Genomic DNA, 22,271 nt, shown 5'->3' with positions numbered 1-22,271 from the left:
GATTCAAACCCAGGCAGTCTGGCTGCAGGGTCTTGCTCTTAACCACTCTGTATGCTACCTCTCTGAATAAGACAATAGAATACTGTATTTATGTGTGCTTGTTCTGGACTCAAAACCACTGGGGTTCAAATTCCAGCTTAGTATTTATATACTAAGATATTCCTTTATAAAGAGCAGGGCAAGATATTTAGCTCTTTGTGTCTTGGTTTGTTCAATCATAAAATGAGAACACTGAAAGTTCCTTTTTATTGTGAAGAATAAATTAAATAGTATGTACAAAAAGTGCTTGGAACAAAGCATGCATAAATGTCATCATGCAAATATTAACTGAAGATAAAACCTATTGCAGAAACAATTCAAGAGGGTGCGTGTAGGAGGGCATCTTAGCATTACAGTATTTTAACTTCAGACTAGGTATTTTTCATGATGGTCATCATGGTTATCTGAGTAATTTGATACAAAATTCAAGGGCCCCACTATCAAAGATTTGGATTTAGCTGGTCTGATTTGTGGCCAGAACATACGTATTAAGATTCCTTGGTGACTCTGCCATGATGCCAGAAAAAAAAAATACACTTTTTCCCCAAAGAACTCTTAAAAAACTGATGTGAAGCACATTTGGCCATTCAGGATTTCTGCAAGGAGTGTAATTCTTAATTAGGAAAGGAGTTCATACCACATGTCACTTCTGTAGTCCTAATCAGTCATGCATTAAATAATATTAGTTAGGAAACAGAACATACTGTATGGGCATTTACAGTTACAAAGCATTTGCAAACATAATAGCTCATTTGACCCTTCTTAACAAACACAAGAAGATGGCAGGACTGGTGTTATGCCCATTTCAGAGATGAGGAAAATCAGTTTAGACAAATTCTGTGACAGAACCCATATCTGGCCCTCCTAGTTCCCTCCTCCTAAGCTACCAGACCAGCACTTATCTGCCATCTGACTGCCAATGATTTCTTTTTAATTGTTGTATAATACTCTACATGCACGTATCTCAATTTAATCAACTATTTCTTTGTTAATGGTTAATCAGTTTGACATTAAAACTGTTTCCAGCTTTTTACCATTAAAATGTTATAACACACATCTTTTAAAAATGTATCTTTATATATTACTGGTCTTTATATATTGCTTTTGTTTCTAAAGAATAGATTCCTGAGGTAGTACTACCAGGTTGAAATGTGTATGTCGTTTAGTCTTGATACTCCAAGTCACTCTCCACACTCTAGCAATTCACTCTACCAACAATATGTACAAGTATGTTTACCCGCAGTCCCATGAGCACTCAGAAATAATATTTCAATTTTCCTATTGAGTCTCAGCATCTCTCCATATATTCACCAGCCATCTGGACTCTCTATTCTGGGAGCTACATATTCAGATCCTTCGCCCCACATTCCAGGGATATTCAAGTTTTATTTATCATGCAGCAGCAAATACTCTTTCTTACTCAACTGTCTCAGGACTCTGTTGTCAATTTCGTTTTTTTATAACTCATATTTTTCTGCTAAGGTCAAAGCTGGCTATTTTCCTTACTAGCTTCTGGGCTTCCTGCCTTACTCAGGAAGGGCTCTCTCACCCTAAAGTCAAGACAATAATTTCCTAATTATTCTTTTTGATAGATGATTTTCATATACAAAATTCCCTTCTACTGACAAGTCCCAGTGAATTAACATGAATTTAATTATTTTCATCCCATGTGACAAAGCACTATCAGAACATAGTTCAATAATAGTGTTACGAGATATTCTTCCACCTGCTATACTTACATTTTTCTTACTTTATTTTTTAAAGAGATCATTCCAAAACTTAGGTACTTTATCGTTTAGAATGAATGACTCTCCAACCAACAACATACCACATTGCCAGAGACCATACTATTACATGTCCCTGATATAAATACCTTGGATTCTCTGTTTGTAGACTTACCTTAAACTTTCTGTTATGTATTTCAAAACCAAAACAAGAATAGAATAGCAAGATTATTCTGATGTAGCTTCTCTCTTCTTTTTTAAGCCAAGAGTAAGCACATTTCATAGTGGGGGGAAAAACAAAGCAGTAACCTGAAACACCAATCCCAAATACTCACACAGCAACCATCTGGATTTTGAATTTGATAGATGTTGGATTAAATTCTGGCTTGCTCAGATTATGTTCACATTTCTAAAAAGAAAAAAATATATATATTATGTATCAGAGGAAAACAAGAATACAATCTGCTGATCCACACAGCAGCTAAATTCAGAAGCACAGCATTTAATACAGTTTGATTTTATTTTACTGCAAGATCACAAATATTTTAAAACAGTGTATAATACTGATAACCAAAATACAGGAAAGATGATGTTTTGGACTTCTGGAAATAAGCAATCACACTATCAAATATCCTAACCCTTAGTGCTTCAAATTGAAATAATAATTAACAAATACTTAAAAATTTCTCTTTATTTTTAAATTTATTTTTGGCTATGCTGGGTCTTCACTGCCATGCAAAAGCTTTCTCTAGTTGTGGTCAGAGGGCTTCTCACTGTGGTGAGTTCTCTTGTGCAGAGAACAGGCTCTCGGAGAAGGCAATGGCACCCCACTCCAGTACTCTTGCCTAGAAAATCCCAGGGACGGAGGAGCCTGGCAGGCTGCAGTCCATGGGTCGCTAAGAGTTGTACACGACTGAGTGACTTCACTTTCACACGCTGGAGAAGGAAATGGCAACACACTCCAGTGTTCTTGCCTGGAGAATCTCAGGGACGGGGGAGCCTGGTGGGCTGCTGTCTATGGGGTCACACAGAGTCAGACACACCTGAAGCGACTTAGCAGCAGCAGCAGCAACACAGGCTCTAGGTTTGTGGGCCTCAGTAGTTGCAGCTTGAGGGCTTAGTTGTTCCACAGCATGCAGGATCTTCCCAGATCAGAGCTCGAACCCACATCCCCTGAGTTGGCAGGCGGACTCAAAACCACTGAACCACCAGTGAAGTCCCTAACACATACTTCTAATTAAGTGTGAACAAGGTGAATTTTGCTGAGTTTTCCTCTTTCCTGTATTCTTTTCTTTTTGGCTGTGGCTTGCAGTGGCATGTGGGATCTACCCCAATCAGGGATCAAACCCATACCCCCTGCAGTGAAAGCATGGTGTCCTAACCACTGGACTGTCAGGGAAGTCCCTTCTTTGTTTTATGTTATTTTTATTAGTCCTTTTTAATTTCCTATTAGTCTAAAAGATACGCATTCCTGGGTTGCTGCTAAGTCGCTTCAGTCGTGTCCGACTCTGTGCGACCCCATAGACAGCAGTCCACCAGGCTCCCCCGTCCCTGAGATTCTCCAGGCAAGAACACTGGAGTGGGTTGTCATTTCCTTCTCCAATGCATGAAAGTGAAAAGTGAAAGTGAAGTTGCTCAGTCGTGTACGACTCTTAGCGACCCATGGACTGCAGCCTACCAGGCTCCTCCGCCCATGGGATTTTCCAGGCAAGAGTACTGGAGTGGGTTGCCATTGTCTTCTCCAATTCTTGGTTTAAGTGAACTTAAACACCACACTGACTGTAGGAGGTAGGTGTAGGTACTGTAAATACTGTCTGTATTTCACAGATGATGAAAATGGGGTAAGGGAAAGGTAAATAATCTGAGCAAACGTCACAGAGCCAGTAAGACTTGGAGCTGGGATTTAAATCCAAGTGCTGTGATTTCAGATCTCATGCTTTAGAATAAACAATTACTTGCTTACTATCTTGAATAGGCTCCGCCTATATCCAGTTAAAAATTTTTTTAACCCGAGGGAAAAAAGAACTGTGTAAAGATACCAGTTACTGATCCTACTGCTCCTCTCCTCAGAGCCAACCAGTTTCTCATGTACAGCTGATGAGCATAAAAAGTATACATATACATCATCCTTTTTCACAGTAACACAAAAGAGAACGTTTTATATTCTTCTGCCTTTTCCACCAAATCTATCTTGGAAATTATATACCAATACACAGAGAGGTAATCTCTGTGTCCTATTTAATAATTCTGTAACTTAACCAGACTCAAATTGATAAATGCTTCCACAATTTTGCTACTACAAATAACACAGCAATGAGTAATCTTGTATGCAAATTACTTCCCACATGCATAAATATATCTGTAGGATAATTTCCTAAAAGTGCATTTGTTATTTTGATGGATATTGCCAAATTGCTAACTTCTGCCAATCTGATGATTATGAAACGGTTTCTCACTGCAGTTTTAATGTACACTTCCTGATTACTGTACGTGTTTGAGTATCTCTCCTCTTTACTGGGAACTGGGATTCCCTCTGCCATAACTGGCACATTAGTATCTACTTGTCAATTTTATAACGGGGTATTATCTTTACCCTACTGATTTGTTATACTTCTTCACATATTCTGGATACTAATTCTCTGTCAATTACACACTTTACGAATCACTCTTCTGAGTATATGATCTATCTTTTCATTTCTTCATGGGTTTCCTTGTGATTGGGGTACAAATTTAATGCATCAAATATGTAAGTTTATCCTTTATGGTTTATCTTACTTATGGACTACTCACTCCCTTAACCAGAAGCCACAAAGAATATTCTCCCGTATTTCCTTCTAGAAGTAAAGGTCTTCATATTTACTCTTAAAGTTTTCAAGGTTCCTAAAATTGACTTCTGTGTATCGTGTAAGTTAGAGGCCCCAATTTTTTTTTTTTTTTTCATAGAATCATTTGAGATGATTTCACAGGCTATTCTTTCCCCAGTGACTTGAAAGGCCATTACTTGGTAAAATCAAGTTTCCTGACATGCATAAGTCTATTTCTGCTTTCTCTATTCTGTTTCAACAGTCCATAAATCTAACATAAACAAATGTTTTTTATATGTGTGTGTGTATATATATTCCCTCTTTTCTTACATAAAAAGTTATGTGCCTGCTATACACCCTGTTTTTTGCATTTATAAATACATCCCATGTTACGACAATGTTACTTATAGATCTGCAGTGCTCACTGGGTGGATCTATCCTAATCTCTACATATTTTGGTTTGTATTTGTAGAGGTATATCTCCAGAGAGGTTGATGGGTCAATACAATATTGATTTTTTGCCTGCTGGATCTGTCCATTTCTGAGAGACAGATGTTGAAGTCTCCAACTATGATGGTGGATTCATCTATTTCTCCTTATAGCTCTATCAGATTCTGCCTCATACGGTTTGACACGCGATTGTTGGGCAAACGTAAATTAAGAATGGTTATATCTTCTTGGGGAACTGACCTCTTGATCATTATGTAATATCCTTCTTTAGCCCTGGTAACTGTCCTTACTTTGGAGTCTGCTCTGTCTGAAATGAATATGGCTACTCTTGCTTTCTTTTGATTAGTACTAGCATGGTATATTTCCTTCTTTCCTCTGGTCCCTTCCTTCCTCTATCTCTCCCTTCTTTCTTTCTATGCACTGTTTGAATCAGGAATTAAAGTCTATACACTGTATTTGTTTGGTTGACAGGCCTAAGTCTCTTCTAATCTAATGCTGTGTTATTTGATAATAGGAGCTATTAGTTACATGTTATTATTTAAATGAATTTCATCTCAGAAAGACTCAGCTCTCACAGTTGCACTACCATATTTCAAGTGCTCAGTCGGCTACATGTGACTTGTGGCTAACATGCTGGACTGTACAGATAAGGAACATTTCCATCACTACAGAAAGTTCTGTTGGATGGTATTGATCTAAAATGTTTCCTTTCTCTTTATTGGGTATTTTTTCTTCTACAGTATTTCTTTTATTAATTGAAGAGACTCTAATGTTTCATAGATTCCGAGAGCCTGGATTTGCTTATTTTTCTTCTTTATTGCTTTTCCTTTCAATTGATTTTTAAAAATCAGTCCTTTTTGTTTCCTCCCTACTCTCCTAAAAGCTTTATATTCTTTCAGTATATTTTTAGGAGTCAGCAGTATGAACTTTGGAGAAGGAAATGGCAACCCACTCCAGTACTCTTGCCTGGAAAATCCCATGGATGGAGGAGTCTGTAGGGTGCAGTCCATGGGATCGCTAGGAGTCGGACAAGACTGAGCGACTTCACTTTCACTTTCATGCACTGGAGAAGGAAATGGCAACCCACTCCAGTGTTCCTGCCTGGAGAATCCCAGCGACAGGGTAGCCTGGTGGGCTGCCGTCTATGGGGTCGCACAGAGTCAGACACAACTGAAGTGACTTAGCAGCAGTATGAACTTAATCTTCAGATACCCCAGCTTCCACATTTGTAAAATAAGGCTAACAACAGTACTTACCTCACTGACTTAGGGGCTTTAAGCTTATCCTGAAAGCTTTAAAACAGTGCCTGAACACTGGAACACTCTCTATAAACATTTTCTAGTTACTACTTTTCAGAGGTTTTGATACTGACCAGATGCCAACTGCATTTATTTTTGCTTTTCTCTTACACAAATGACAACTCTACAGAAAGGAATACTTACTCGGCAGCGCAGGGACCGTTTGATCAGAAGATGCTTATGACGAGGATAGAGCTGTGACGCACAGACTGGCTGGAAGTCAGGCTGTAAGAGGCGCTGCTGAAGGGTGGTCACTAGCATGAAAGGCAGAAACCACGCTCAGTTTAAGTGACTTGCTCAAAATCAGATGTATATATGATAACTACACAAAATAACACTGCCTTTGTGACTAGCACTCTTCAAGAAAAAAATACGGAAATTTGACAGACATTTCTTCAAATGATACCTCTATCTTATTTTCTGCATGATTAATTTTAGTACTAACAACTATACCATTAAAAATCTCAAATCAAAAATAAAAATCACAAGACACAGAAGTAACAAAAACAGAATTAGATGTAAAATAGAAACAAAGTAGAATCATGAATAAAATTACCCTCTGTTAAATTTACTGGTCTCGTATAATAGTCTTCAGGTAGTGGTTCCACTTCATCTACAGCCTGAGCTGGCTCAATCTTTATCTCCTTCTGGTCCTCTCCTTCTTTAAGGCTAAAAGATAAAAGCAGTCATTTCTCAAGGGTCCACCTAAAAGTCCACGATATCGCTAACTGAAGTACTCCTCTATTGTAGAATATTCTTTCTGGCCAGGTTTTTCCTAAGTATGAGAATCTTCTTCCCCACTGGCAACTGTTATTTTAAAACCACATTCCTTCAATATTCATTTTGATACCAGCTTTTCCCCTCAAAGCCATTTAATGTCCAAACTTACGAAAGTCCAGCAAGGGTACTAATGGTTGTACCAGCTCGTGGTCGCTGAAGCCTGGTTCCAAGACCGTATTTGTCCTAAACAGAGTTAAGAAATTTCTCTTAGAAATTCTATTTTTATATATGTTATGTATCAAAATAAAGAATTTGGGGAGGGACAGCATGAGAAGCTCAGGGAAATAAGCAAAAAAAAAGCTAATTTAATAAATGCTTCTTTTAAAAAGAGTAAGTGTAGCCCCACATCATCTTATTCTTAAAATGACAACAAAAGCACCAAACATGGAGATTGAAACTACATTAATACAGTGAAAATGAGCAAAATGTGATTTTTAATCTAAAAATATCTAAGCAATGGCTTAGACCAGAAAACTATGTGAAGTATCTAAGACACACAATGAATGTCTTCTTGGAACACCAGTGATCATCTGCTAACTTTAGGGTCAGCAAGAATCATAAAAGAACTTACCACTACATGAATAGTATGTTGCTGTAGGCCCCAAAATAGCAGCAGGTTGCAACAGAGACAAAAAAATGCAGGATAAGATAGAAGCAAACTCATACAGCAGGCAGGTCATAGGGGAAAGTTGGAAGAGTAACACATTTAATTAAAATTTCTCCCTAAATACACTACTACATATGCTGATTATACCATTGGATTGTTCAAAAATTCACTGAGACGTCATAAAAGTCTCTGGCAAATGTGGATGCTTTGCAAGTTGTAATGTTTTATTAAACTCTAAAAGACATTTTTATATGACTCTTACCAATTCTTAGGGTTTTAACGGCTTAACTAATTCTCAGGCAGAGGCAGTACAAGAATTTAACCATTACAAGTCTCATTCCCTTCAGTGTAAAATGGGAATACACTACCTACTACATAGGACTGTTGTGAGGATTAAACACAGTAATATGGATAAAGAAGTCAGCACTGAGTTTGATACATCACTGCCATTCAAGAAACATTATTTATTAAATGCCAACCTGAGTGGCTCCAAGCAAACACACATACAAAATTATTCTGGGAGCAAATAAAACTTGGGGGGACAACAGCAAAAGCTTCAAATCCTAATTTCTCATTTCTAATTGGTAGTTTACAAACTAGTAGAGAATAACTTTGATCAATAATTTCTATCGAAATTACACCTGCATATACTACTACTTATTTAACCACAAAAAAGCTCAGTGTAAAAGTCAGTATTTTTCACATTGGAGAAATATTGGAAGGTGCCAAAAAATTATGATAACTAAAGCCCAGAAATCACTACTACTAGGACGCCAAAGATGGGTGGACTACATGTGTAACATGAATAAAATCTACCATTTGTTCATATTCTTCTTTCTGTAATATGCAAAAGCTGTAAATGTGGGTGTCTACAAAACTAATAGTAGCCTCTTTTGGAAAGAAGATGATAGAGGGGAGTGATGGAGAAAGAAACACCAATGTACTTAAAATTCAAAGAACTCAAACAGAACTAATGATATGGCAAAAGCATATCTGTTGGATTTAGACACCTATCACCTGAGAGACCTTTTGCTAGCCATCATTCAGGAATCTAGGGACAATGGCCTCTTTCTGAAATGTTCACTGCTCTTATGCCATACTGCTCTTGATCAGTGAATTGGAAGCTCCTCTTTATACCAAGTTCTCACCGAAAAAGCCAAAGGCATATAGTTTCTACGCCGTGCCAGTTTCTTGCGATCTCGCTCAACCTTCTCCTTCTGAGCAAGCTGCTGGTAATACTCAATCAGTTTGTTCATCTGTAAGAAATCAAAGTATTTGAAACAGCTAACAAGAAGCTTAGGAAATTCATCAACGAAACTGACTAGAGATATAATGAATAGAAAAGACACATTAAAGTGAGCAAGTTTCTCTTCCCAGAAGAGAATTTGTCTTTCTTACATGATCTACTTTCAGAATTGAAATGGAACTTTCAAATTCAACAACAGAAGAAATGAGCAATGAAAAGGCTTGAAAATTCCATGTTCTCTTTTCACTGCTCTTTTACTTCACTGCTTCCTTCCCCTCACAACCACTCCTATTTTCCTGGCATGGCCACAGGACCATCTATTTCCAACATGTGACATTTCATACCCTATTTTCTCCTCAACTCCAACACATATTTTCATTTCAAAAATATACTTTAATCATAAAAGTCGTACAACTGTGAAAAGTTCAAGCAATATAGAAATACAAAGAATAGAAAGTACAATTTCTCTCTTATCTGTCGTGCCCATGCTCACCCTTCTCACCGTAAGTATCCACTACTACAGGTTAGAAATCTTTCTTACACACAGGCACAGGTATGATATTAGATTCTGCATACACTAAAAATGCATGCATAGACATACAATTTTTATATGTGAAAAATAAATACAGGTCTTTATATTTTTCATATAAGGGGAAAAAAATTGCTCTTTTAAAGCTTTTTCACTTTATGTGTGAATTTTCCACTCAGTACATATATTAATAGATTTACCTCATTCTTTTTAAAGCTTGCATCTTATTAAATGGTACAGGTGTCCTAAAGGTATTTAACCATTTCCTCTGAGAGCACTTAAATGGTCTCCTGATACCCACTCTTGTTCTATTAAGTCAACAGTAATTATTTTTTAGAAACACTTATCTGATCCCGTTAGCTCTTCTGCTTTAAAGGCTTATCAAATGCCCTAACTTGGTCCACATGGTTCTGCACAATTTGGCTCCAAATCCTTTTCTCTATTCACCTACCACAACGCTCCACTCTGGCACACTTGCCCACTGGTCTACAACTTGCTCGTTCCACTTACAAGCCCTTTGCCTTGGGTGTTCCTCCACCCTGAATTCTTTCCCTCTCTGCCTGTTGTCCTCAGATCCTAGTGCAATCCTCAGATGTAGACTTATCTAGTTCAAATTCCCTATAATAAAAGCTCTCACGCACAGCTTCTCTCTCCTTTACATTACTGAGTTTTTCCTTTATCTGGGGATTAACTGATTTTGTTTTCCCATCAGTCTTAAACTCTGTGGGAGGAAAGGACAAATATTCCTATTGCTCAGCATGGTCCCTGGCACACAGAATGGAGCATATGCTTGATAACTGCTTGGTAACTGAATATCCACATTTTCGTGCATAAGTACAAGTATTTCTGTAGGCCAAAGTCCAGGAAGCAGATACTGCTGAGAGACCAAGAAAACTGTACTAGTTCACACTGACAAGAGCATATGTAAAAAGGTCCAATTGGATACACTACCATCCAGGATATTTTCAGTATTTCTAATCTTAGCTGAGGTCATAAGTGAACAATTATAAATTCTTATTTAATTTCCAGTTTGACTGTACAACTTCATTTCAATCACATTTCACCATCTTTCTAATATTCTGCTTCCGAGGCAACAAAATCAGTCCTAATGTACACTGCAGAGATCAATTCACTGTGAACTATTAAAGGATGTCTAAATAACGATTGCCACTGATTCCAAGAGCATCTTCTAAATTAGTGCTGTTTCCAAGACTTAAGATGTTCATATGCTGATATGTTTACATGTTGATGATATGATATTTCTGAAAACAAATGGACCCTTAACTTAGTTCGTGGGTATATGGAAAACAGAAACATATTATTTCCTTTTTCCAATTCACAAGAGTACGGAAATAAAATTACTCTTAGGATTCTCTATTAACTTAAGTCAGGCTGGAAAAAACTGCCATTATGATTTAATGTCTTACACGAGAAGCACTTTTTAAGTGTAAAAGACACCAAAACACACATCATGGATTTACAGGCCTAAGCCATATTCACCGATAAAACGGTCTTTTTCCTCATCTTTCCTCATGTCACCCTCTCTGATGACCCTTTACTTACCCGTTGCGTGTGAGGATTTTCAGGTTCCTGCCAACCACCACTAGCTGAAAAATAAAGGAATATTAAACAAGGCTTACATAATCTGATTTTATTTTCACAAAAACAGGTCATCTGCAGGTCACAAACTTAAAACTTAAAAACATAAAATCACAGAATTTTCAAGAAAGAGTCCTAGAAATTACATAGGCCAGAGTGCTTAGAATCAAATTCTTTCTTTAAAAATAATGATGGTGATAATAACAACCACCACTAGGACCACCTCTACAGCTAACACATGTATAATTTCTCTGTCAGCTATTTGAAATGTATCAGACTTCCTTTTATTCTCATAATAACCCTCTCAGGCAGGGACTTTCATTATTAGTCTTATTTTACAAATGAGGAAATTGAAGCTCAGAGAGTTAAATAACTTGCCCAAAGTCACAGAGATAGTAAGCAATAAAGCGAGGATTCAAATGCGGGCAGTCTGACTCCAGAGAATTTGCCCTTACCTGTAATATTGTACAATTTCTATGTTCTATGACCCTGATTTAGAGAAGAGTTTCTTAACATAAGAAACAAAAGCACAAACAAATCATAAAGGAAAAAATTATTCCAGAAAGCTGAAAGTAAAACCATAATGAATACTTTCAACAGATGGTACTGTAACAATTTCCAGAAATTTATAAAAAATTAACCTCAATCCTTACACCTCACAACATTTACAAAATTTACCATGAAATGGTAATAAACTTACACTTAAAAACTGAAACATAATATTCCTAGAAGAAAACAAAAGTGAAAATCTTAACAACCTTGGATTAAGCTAAAGTTTCTTTACTAGGACACAAAAGGCACAAATTATATATTTTTAAAAAAATTGATAAACTGAACCTCATCAAAATTAAAAACTTGTGTTTTTCAAAAGACACTGTTGAGAAAATAAAAAGGCAAGCCACAGACTGGGAGATAATATCTGTGAAACATATATTCAACAAAGGGCTTGTATCCACAATATAGAACTCTCACAACTCAACAAAAAGATAAACGCGCAGTTTAAAAACACGTAAATAGGCAAAAGATTTGTATGAACACTTCACCAAAGAAAATACATAGATGGCAAATAAGCATATTAAGAAAATGCAACTTAAAAACACAATGAAGTATCACTACAATCACTAGAATGGCCAAAAGACCAACAATACTAATGGTTATTGAGGAACTGGAACTCTCCTCCATTGCTGGTAAGGACCTGAAACTGTACAGCCACTTAGAGAAACAGTTTGACAGTTTTCAGTCAAGGTAAACAAACACTTAACCCCATGACTCAGCAATTCAATTCCTAGGTGAATACCCACGAAAAATGAAAATCCATATTTACACTAAAATTTGTAGGCAAACGTTCATATCCAGTTTTATTCCTATGAGCCTCAAACTGGAAAAAATTTCAGTGTCTATCAACTCCAGAATGAATAAACAAAATATGGTATACCCATACAATAGAATGCAACTCAAAAAAAACAGCAAAAACATGAAAGAATCTCAGAGGCACTATACTAAGAGAAAGAAGCCAGACACAAAAGATTAAAACACTCCAACTATGTAAACTTCCAGAAAAGGCACAATTACAATGAAAGAAAGGAAATTAGTTGCAGTCAAGGGCCAGCAGGTGCAGGGAAGGAACCGACTGCAAAGGGGCATGAGAAAACTTCTTTGGGGTGACAGAAATATCCTGTATCATCACTGTGGAGATGCCTATGTGGCTATACACATTCGTCCAAAATCAAAGAATTCTATGCTTAAAATTGCTGAGTTTCATTATACGTAAATTATATCTCAATAAAGCTAAGCCAAAAAAGGGAAAAAAACAAGAGGTGCCATTTCACAACCATGAGTCTGGAAAAACTTGAAAGAAGTTCAACAGTACCAAGAGTGCCTAGGATGTGGAGCAAACAGTTTACTCATAGATCAGTGGGAGCAAAAATTGGTAAACGCATTTTGGAGAGCTAATGATACACACATCTTACAACCAGCAATTTTACTTTAAATTATGCAGAGAAATCCTTGTTCCTGTGACAGGAAACACATTTAAGAATGATTCTAACAGCACTGTTGTCAGAGGCAAAAAATTGAAAACAACCTAATGTCTCAACCAAATGTCCATTTGGAAGAGACTAAAGTAAACTGTGGTTAAGTCAGGCATGAATCACTTACCATCACTACTACATACCACAAACAAACTTGATAGAGATAAGTTGTAGCAGGATACATAAAACAAGGTTCTATTTGTTTCAAGTTGAGAAACACATTTACTAATGGCTACATACATTATGTGGAGAACTGCAAAAATATGCACAGAACTGATGAAAACCTGAATTCAAGACTGATGACCATCTCTCTCTAGGAAACAGAAGGCAGATGGAATGGGAGGAAGGCTATACTGGGCTTACACTGTTTTGGTTCTGTTTAATTTCTTAAGCTGAGTGGTAAGTTCATGAATGTGTATTATTTTTATAAAAATAACTTTTTTCCCAAATAAAAATGACTCCTGTTGAAGGTGACACTGTAACTCCTTGCAGGAAATGGAGAAGGAAATGGCAACCCACTCCAGTGTTCTTGCCTGGAGAATCCCAGGGACAGGGGAGCCTGGTGGGCTTCTGTCTATGGGGTCACACAGAGTCGGACATGACTGAAGTGACTTAGCAGCAGCAGCAACAACCTTTAGCACAATATTTATATTTTAAAAGTTGCTTTACTTACGGCAAACATGAAAAATAATTATGCGAAAAAAATGTTTCAGTAATATTTTAGAAAAATCTTGTTTTATATAATTGCATTTTTAGAACTGCTGATTGATTCTAAACACAAATTTGAGAGCCATTATGATCTCATTATAAGTTTTTGCACATTACTGACACAAGGGCTTACTTATAAATAAACAAATAGTTGTAACTAAAGTGGTTTCAGGGCTTCTCAGATACCAATGACATCATGGAAGAAATAAAATTATCTGTACTTCTTAAGAGCTCCAAGTATTCAATTATCACTGTCAAGATACCCTTAGAGGGAGCTAGATTCTAGAAATAAGCACAGGCTTTAAATTCTAAAAAACAAATTATCTAATCCTAATGGTTTATAGTCCAAAAAGTATCAAAAAAAAGACAGAGTAACAAACTGAGAAATCTATTTGGATTTCTAGGTTTTGTTTAGTCCGATAAAAAGAAACAAAATACAAACATGGAAAAAATACACTTTAATTCACTGAACTAAGTGCCACTTTGAGGTGGTTTTTTACATTTAACTTAAATTCATAAACAAATTTAAACAATTTGCTTGCTACACTGACATTAAGACACAAATATTTACTGACAATCTAAAAAGATGGTACAGAAACTTTCCAATATAAATCAAATTTCAGGAAATACCTACCCACCAACAAACACTTTAAGAAACTTGTTTGTTAACTTTTTGTTTTTGAAGAACGTTTTACCAATATAATGTATGAAATTAGGAAAACAACCAAGAGCTCAGGCATTCTACACCTAAGGGCAAACTCAAGAAAATCAAGAATTAAGTTTTAAGAATCACAGTTGAATCTGAAAGAACTTTACCCATTTTTACTACCAAATTACATAAGAAACTATAGGAAATTTTTACCAAATGTCCATCTTCATTTGAGTTACGTCAAATAACATAATCATTTTTTAATTGGCTTCCTCATGTATTAGTAAAGGGATTATTTTTCAAACTTTAAACCTTTTGTATTAGGGTATAGCTGATTAACAATGTTGTGGCAGTTTCAGGTGAACAGCAAAGGGACTCAGCCATATATACACATGTATCCATTCTCCTCCAAACCTCCCTCTCATCCAGGCTGGTTCATAACACTGAATAGAGTTCCATGTGCTATACAACAGGTCCTTGTTGGTAAGATGACATTTTTAATGAAAATCTAAAAATGGTCATTTTTAACAAGTCTAAAAAATTTTCAGAAAATTAATGAAATTTCATAAAGAAAAAACACAATGGAGAGTTAGCGGTGCTACTGTTTATATAAAAAATAAATAGCAACTCAAGATTCTGAACTGACTGTAATAAAGAGCGTTTCTCTGTTATTAACCATGGAGTACAGAAAATGAAAGAATAAAGGAAGTTTCTTAATAAAGATGAAGTGCAACCTCTGCTTTGAAACACAAAAATGATGGAGAGGTAATTAACATTTTAGACTGTCTTTTAGGTCCAAACACACATAGCTTTTCTGTATCACTTATGATATATGTAGATGTCTCTTTAAGCATGTGTTTGAATGCTCCAGGATAGATACCTGGACATGTAATTTTTGGGTAAAAGAATAAAAACAATTTAAAAGTTTAATGAATGTCAAATTGCTCTCTAAGGTAGTAGTAGACAAAAAATCTATTTTCCTATATTTCTGTCATACTACCAGAGTTGTGAAATTTTGCCAAATCAATGGATTAAACTTTAATATGCATTTTCCTGATTACTAGTAAAACTGAAACATATCCTTTTGCATATTTATTGACTTAAAAAAATCACCTCACCAAGTTGTGCGCAAAAAAATAAATTCCAATGATTTGTGCACATTTTGGTTATTGAACATTTTAATTTCCATTTCTGAGGGCTGCTGTTCATATTCTTTGAAAATTTTTTTTCTCTCTTGGGTAGCTTCCCTATTGATTTATAAGGGTTCCTTATTTTTGGTTATTTATCTGTAGTCTGTTAAATATAAGATTGACCACTTTAATCTTTTAAGTTTGTTCATGGTATGTTTCACCATCAGCAGCAATTATTTTTTATGAAGAACATTAATCTTTTGATTCTAAAAAAAATGTCAGATATATAAATGCTATCTTACCAACCTTAAGAATACCCAGTTTCCAATGAAATATCATGGTCATAAATGTGAGAATTTGGGAACACAGATTTAGTGGCAAAATACTCTGAATTTATCACCTACCTCCCAACAAGTAATAGAATTCATGATCTGTGTGCAATTACAACTCTGCTGATTTCACAAAATCTCATGCTAAAGTCCACCTCACTCACCCACAGATTTATCTGCCATGCCCACATCTCTAGATGTCCAGCGACAAAATCCACAGGCCAAATAGTAGGCTTTTTTCATGGTGGTCTTGGCTGGGTCATCTGGAAGCTGTGTGGAGATGCTTGTTGCCCGAGTGGAGAGGGTATGCATACAGCCAGGACAGTCAAAGCAGTTGGCACATCTAGAATACAACAAACAACCACTGATTCATTCAACAAATATTTACCAAGCACCTACTATGTTCAAGATATTGTTCTGTATGTCAGGAATTCAAGACAGAACTATAAGGGAAGGGTGGCTCTCAAACAAAAGGAAATCAAAAAGTACTCTGAAGAGACTCTTATAAACTGTTTCAAAATTTCAAAAGCATTACATGCTAATTATTTTTTAAAATGTGCAGTCATCACCAAAGTTCCTGAATAACTACAGCATGACCTTAGCCTATTTCACAGAGGGAATCACTGTTAACAGTCTGGAGTTAACTTTTAGACTCTTCTTATGCTTGCACAGACCACAAAGATTCTGTGGGACAAAGAAACGTCACAGCTTATGACTTTAGAGAGGACAGACCAATTGCACAATGGAAAACTGAGAGGCAACAATAAGTTGTGAAATTGGGTTTGGAAAATAACTGCTTGTTTGCTGTGCCAGAGAGCTGAAACAGATACCAAATAATGCTACCAAGGTGAAATGGTTCAAAAGGGTGGCATTTTCAGGGCTTTCTGCTCTCTTCAGGCATTACTTTCCCTAGTGAGCCACTCAACATTCCCCTACAGGGGCCCCCATGCCTTTTTGTTTTTCTAGTAGGAAGTTTTCTACTTTCCTACCATCTGAGATTATCAAGATTGTACCTTCAGTCATAGACTTGCTCTAAAGTTCCATAACTCCAATTTTCTGTGATATTTTGCTACTGGACAATATTCTCAAGTAAGGATAGTAACAGCACCTACTTTAAAGGAATACTTGGAGGATTAAACGATAAAATAAAGGTATGGATGGCATACAAAGCTGGTTTATATGGAGCTGTTTCTCCAGGATAGGAAGGACAAATAGTGGTTTATATCCATGGAGGTATAAAGGTGTGACTGATTGCAAACGACTTCCACACCATGCTAAAAACCAAAATGGCACCAGTAACAATGAGCATATCTACTACTCAGATCTTGATTTTTAATACCAAGCTCTAGTAAAAGGTACCAGGGCTCCTTGGAGAAATGGCTCTGGGACAGAAAATATAGATGAGCCTGGAGTAAGTAGGAAAGTTCTCAAACAACCGAATAACGCTTCTCTCCCCCTCAATGCCATAAAATGATGAGGGTACGCCAAAGGGAGACAGAAATCTACTAAAAGAGGACTAAAATGGCCAAAGCTGGAACAACCTGAGTTTAAAAAAAAAAATAGTAGTACTGGAGTATAACCTAAAGTATACAAAAATAGTCACAAGTCCACACTGCTTTAAGTAAATGATTAAATAAATTAAAAAGGGAAAAGAGAAAAATCTTCCATGCAAAAGAATTCCAAGTAATTCATGGAGACAGCTCTTATGGAAGGGAAGCATAACTCATTACTAGTTAAGTGTGGGCTGTATTAGTACATTTCCTTACAAGAGTGTGATATGGAAAAGGAAAAGGGGAAAAAAAAAAAAAAGAGTAACTTTACATCAGAAAAATCTGACAAACAATAGCTCAAGCCAAGTAATCAAGGTTAACATCTACAGTGAAAAGTCATACTGGTGGTATATACCCCTGATACGGTGTGGTGAGAGATGCACTTTACCTATGTGATCCTCTTCCCCACAACACATTCTCTCAGATGATGACAAAAGCATCAGACAACTTCCAATCAAGGGACATTCTACAAAATATCTTACCAGTACTCCTGAAAACCAAGGAAAGTCTAACAAATTTCACAGCAAGAAGAGCCTAAAGAGATATGACTATTAAATACAATGTGGTTATCCTGAATAGGATCCTAGAACAGAAAAATGAGATTAGGAGAAAAATTGAGGAAATCTAAATTTAGTAATAATGCTACCAATAATATTCATTGAGACAAATAATACCACACTAATATACAACATTTACAATAGGGGAGACTGGGTAGGATTAAAGGGAATTCTCTGTATCATCTTCATAGTAATCTTAAGTCCAAAACTGTTATAAAATACAATTTATTTTTTTTTAAATGGAAGAGTCACCTTTGGCAAAAAAAATGATGCTAAAAAAAGAAAAACAGCTAATTTCATGTGTTTTCTTATCAGCTATTAAAATATAGCTGTGGAAAATAGGAAAAAAGGATCCCAGTCTTACCTATTCTTTTTCAGTTTGGCTTCAGCCGATGGCATATTTTCTAAACAACTGGGACAATAATGGGAGTCCACCTAGAATGAAACAAGAAATCAAAAAATCACCTTGGCTTGTGTATATACCTATAACAAACAGTGAAATTTAAAATACATCATTTTGCAGCAGAAGGTGAGAGACCATTGTTCTGGCAAAGAACTTGGACTGTTTCCAGCATAGGGTTTATTCTTATAAAAATCACCTGTTTTTTTCTTAACCTCTGAATTTCCTGAAATCCTTCTATTTTTCTTTTCTGAATTTTCCTATTCCCTTTCACCAGGGTTTTATGTATTAGACATGTTAAAATATGTTTATGTTAAAGACGACTCTATGATAATCTAAATAGATTAACAAATAATCCAATTTATGAAGCTGTGATCAAATATCATTTTATCTAGTCTAGATTTATGAGACTGCAATAACTGGACTACATTTTAATTGTTAAGAGAGATTTTAAAAGTTCTCTCTTTACTGATGTACTACATGTTCACTGAAGAAAAGCATAAATTAACAGTTACAAAGTCAGCTATAGCCAACCAACTAGAGATTTTTAAATGGCAAATTGAACTACTAAGTTAACAAGATAGTCTTATTGTATTTAACTTGAAAACATAGTATAAAAATTAAATTCACTGTATTTTTTTAAGGACTGAATAATTATTTCCTTTAATGTAGGTAGATCCTATTTGATAATTCTAGAACTCTGGTCATCTGCAGATGGAAAGACAGATTCACCTGAACATAAATACTATGACATAAACTGGTTTCTTTTTTTATCATCTGCTTATAAACAGAACCACCTTTGAAAGATAAAGTTGTTGCTCAAATAGTCACCAGGAACACAAAATACAGTACTGTTAACTTATATTTGCACTTACTCATCATAAAAGCCAAAATGTAATTCATTCCTTTTTGTTCCTTTCTGAATTATGCTCCTCCCTTCAAGTGCGGCTCCAATTCCAGGCTCCCCATTAGAACTTTCTGGACTGCTTCAGCCCTCACTGGCATCATCCTTCCCCAAACCCTAATGGCTTCTGTTTCACAGGTGCACACCAGTCCATAAAAGATAGTCACAGACTCAAAGTCCTAGCTGAAGGTGTCCTTACAGATTATGAAAACTAGCTCCCTACTGATCACCAATGAGAATCTAATCCAGTAAATTCTGGAGGTGAAGCTGGGACAGGGAGGTATCATAGAGAGAAAAGCCCTGCCAAAGGGATAAGCATACAAAGTGCTAATAAAGAAAAACAAATGCTGTATATAATACAGCACTGATTTTTCTTTTTCCCTTGTGTTATTTAACTGCTTTCTCTATTCTGAATAGTATGAAAAATAGTCTCAATAAAATAGTAATTAATAATGTGTAAAATGGCTTATAGTATAGGACATATTCTCACAAGCATTTTTAACAGTCCAGGGATCCTAACTGAGGTCCACTGAATCAGGCTGCTTGGTTTCAAATCTTGGTCCTTTCTCCCTTCATCAAATTTTTGGCTGTGTGACATACTGCAAACGTTATGTGTGTTTCTGTAACTGTGAAGTACAAGAGTCATCAGTCACTTCAGTCCTGTCCGACCCTTTGCGACCCCTGGGCTGTAACCCACCAGGCTCCTCTATCCATGGGATTCTCCAGGTAAGAATACTTAAGTCGGTTGTCATGCCCTCCGCCAGGGGATCTTCCCTATCCGGGTATCGAACTAGCGTCTCCTGCATTGCAGGTGGATTCTTTACGTACTGAGCCACCAAGAAACCCCGAACAGTAAAGTGGTTTTTTAAAAAAAGGTATTTATTCTGTTGGTTTGTAGAATGATTAAAGGAGATTATGTAAAGCACATGGGATACAGAAAGTACTGAATAAGCAGAAACTATGTATTATTAATACTAATCAGCTTTTCCTTCAGGAGCCTGCAAGTAACTCAAGAGCAGGATTTATGTCTTAACCCGTCTTTTAATCCCCAAAGCTTACTGAATGAACACGTGCCAGGTGCTGCAGACGTTTGGGGGCTTTGTTATTCGATGATGATGTTTTCCCCCTAGGGTGGCGTTTTTTCCATTCTGAGCAATCCCACCTCCAACGCCCACTTGTATCAGTGAAGGACAGAAATGTACCCCCAAGAGAAGCGCCATAAATATAATACTTTGAGCTTCTTAAACAACTGATCCGATTCTAACCGCTTTTCACTCAGCTCACCCCATCCCAACCCTCTTCTCTGCTGCAGGCCTTGGGCTGGGCCGGGAAACAGAACAAGGCAGTCAGAAGGCCGGGTTTCTGTCCAAGGAGGGGCAGAACTTCCAGGATAGGAGGCGCTTGTATAAAAACGACCGCGGACTTTCCCACTACCTCAGTCAATCTTGGAAAGACCGTATCTCGACCCACAAGAGGCCTTAACTAAGCACCCCTACATCTTTTCCCCCCACAACCCGCCCAATTACCAAACCCCGGAGCAGATGGCCAGGGTCCCCAAAGTCTAGTTTGTCCAATCAGAAGACGCGCTAGAACAGAAAGGCCGCTCAGCCCCACCCAAGGCCGCTCCTCCTTTCCAAGTGACAAATTATAAGCACATTAAATCACAGACAAAACTAAGTGACGGAAGGCAAAGCCAATCAGCATGCTAGGAAAATGACTACCCGCCTCCAACCGGCGGAACTTCCCCGCTGGTCGCGGTGACTAGGGGGAACGCCTCCCCCATCCCCCAACACACACACTCCTCATGGGACGACAGCGTTACCTCGTGAGACACACATTCCAGCGACCGCAAATCGCTACAATAGCGGCAGAAGTAAAGCTGCGACAGCGGGGCCCGAACCTTCTTTTCTCCCTGGACTAGGTAGAGAACCCGCTCCGATTGCAGCAAGGACGCCATCTTGCGGGGGAGGAGTCAACGACGCGCCCGTCGCATCACGTGACCCGAGGGCCGGCGTTTCCCTAGCTTCCTTCCTTACGTCTTTTAACGTAGACTTTGACGTAAGCTTTCCGAGCAAGTGGGCCTTTGCGCAGGACAAAAGTCAAAATGCGCATGCTCAGCTGGGATACCAGCTTTCTCCAAGTTGGGGCCTGTCCCGCCAACCTCGGCTCCCCAAGCTCGTCCCCCTCCAGCATTTTTGTGAGTGTCAACCGCCCGGACGGAGCTCAGATCGTTGTTTTGCTAGAAGTGGAGTCGCAGATCAAATCCAGACAGACTCAGTACTGTTCTTCATTTCTAACAGGAAGGTTGCTCTTTTATTTAAAACTGCCTCTCTCGCTCTCACCTTCCAAACAAATCTCCAGAAGTTAGCTGGAGGGTTTCTGAGACAGAGTTTCTTGGGAACTAGAAAACTAAGAGTCCACACCACCACTTCCTTCCGACAATATTACTATTGACCTATAGAAACTTTCACAGATATTATCTCTTTTGTAGTTTCTTAGATCAGCTCTTGCACGCAGAAGCTGTATCTCGTTTCCTGGTTTTCCATATTTAGCATTAGAACCAAGTCTATATTGTGGATGTTAATGAAGCAATGAAATCAATGAACAGTGTTGCTAGGTGTCATTTACATTTTCTGTGGGGTCGCTAGGGGTCGGACCCGACTGAGCGACTTCACTTTCACTTTTCACTTTCACACATTGGAGAAGGAAATGGCAACCCACTCCAGTGTTCTTGCCTGGAGAGTCCCAGGGACGGGGGAGCCTGGTGGGCTTCCGTCTATGGGGTCACACAGAGTCGGATACGACTGAAGTGACTTAGCAGCAGCAGCAGCAGCAGTGCACGCATTAAGGCTTAGACGTGTAAAATGACCACTTAGGGCTGGGCTGGCAGAGACTGGAGCCCATGTTACCTGCTTCAGTTCACTGCTTTTCTCTTTGT

At 37.5% G+C, this 22,271-nt stretch overlaps 1 protein-coding gene across 1 annotated transcript in view; it reads right to left on the bottom strand.

Annotated features, from left to right (window-relative positions):
- Positions 1 to 21,322, bottom strand: part of DCTN4 (dynactin subunit 4) — a 34,679-nt gene extending 13,357 nt beyond the window's left edge. Inside the window, exons 1-9 of the mRNA XM_055429417.2 lie at positions 21,156 to 21,322; positions 18,394 to 18,464; positions 16,087 to 16,265; positions 11,041 to 11,084; positions 8,851 to 8,958; positions 7,205 to 7,278; positions 6,872 to 6,984; positions 6,460 to 6,569; positions 2,099 to 2,172 (exon numbers count right to left, since the gene is read on the bottom strand). Coding sequence (XP_055285392.1) covers positions 2,099 to 2,172; positions 6,460 to 6,569; positions 6,872 to 6,984; positions 7,205 to 7,278; positions 8,851 to 8,958; positions 11,041 to 11,084; positions 16,087 to 16,265; positions 18,394 to 18,464; positions 21,156 to 21,290 — 908 coding nt within the window. The 5' untranslated portion in view covers positions 21,291 to 21,322. The remainder of the gene's footprint in view (positions 1 to 2,098; positions 2,173 to 6,459; positions 6,570 to 6,871; positions 6,985 to 7,204; positions 7,279 to 8,850; positions 8,959 to 11,040; positions 11,085 to 16,086; positions 16,266 to 18,393; positions 18,465 to 21,155) is intronic.
- Positions 21,323 to 22,271: the final 949 nt, after the last annotated feature.

The sequence above is a fragment of the Moschus berezovskii genome, chromosome 8 (genome assembly GCF_049115385.1).
Source record: "Moschus berezovskii isolate FMDL1 chromosome 8, NW_MosBer_1.0, whole genome shotgun sequence".
Classification (NCBI taxonomy): Eukaryota; Metazoa; Chordata; class Mammalia; order Artiodactyla; family Moschidae; genus Moschus; species Moschus berezovskii.
The sequence above is the reverse complement of the archived record's forward strand: the minus strand, read 5'-3'. Positions and strand labels throughout refer to the sequence as shown.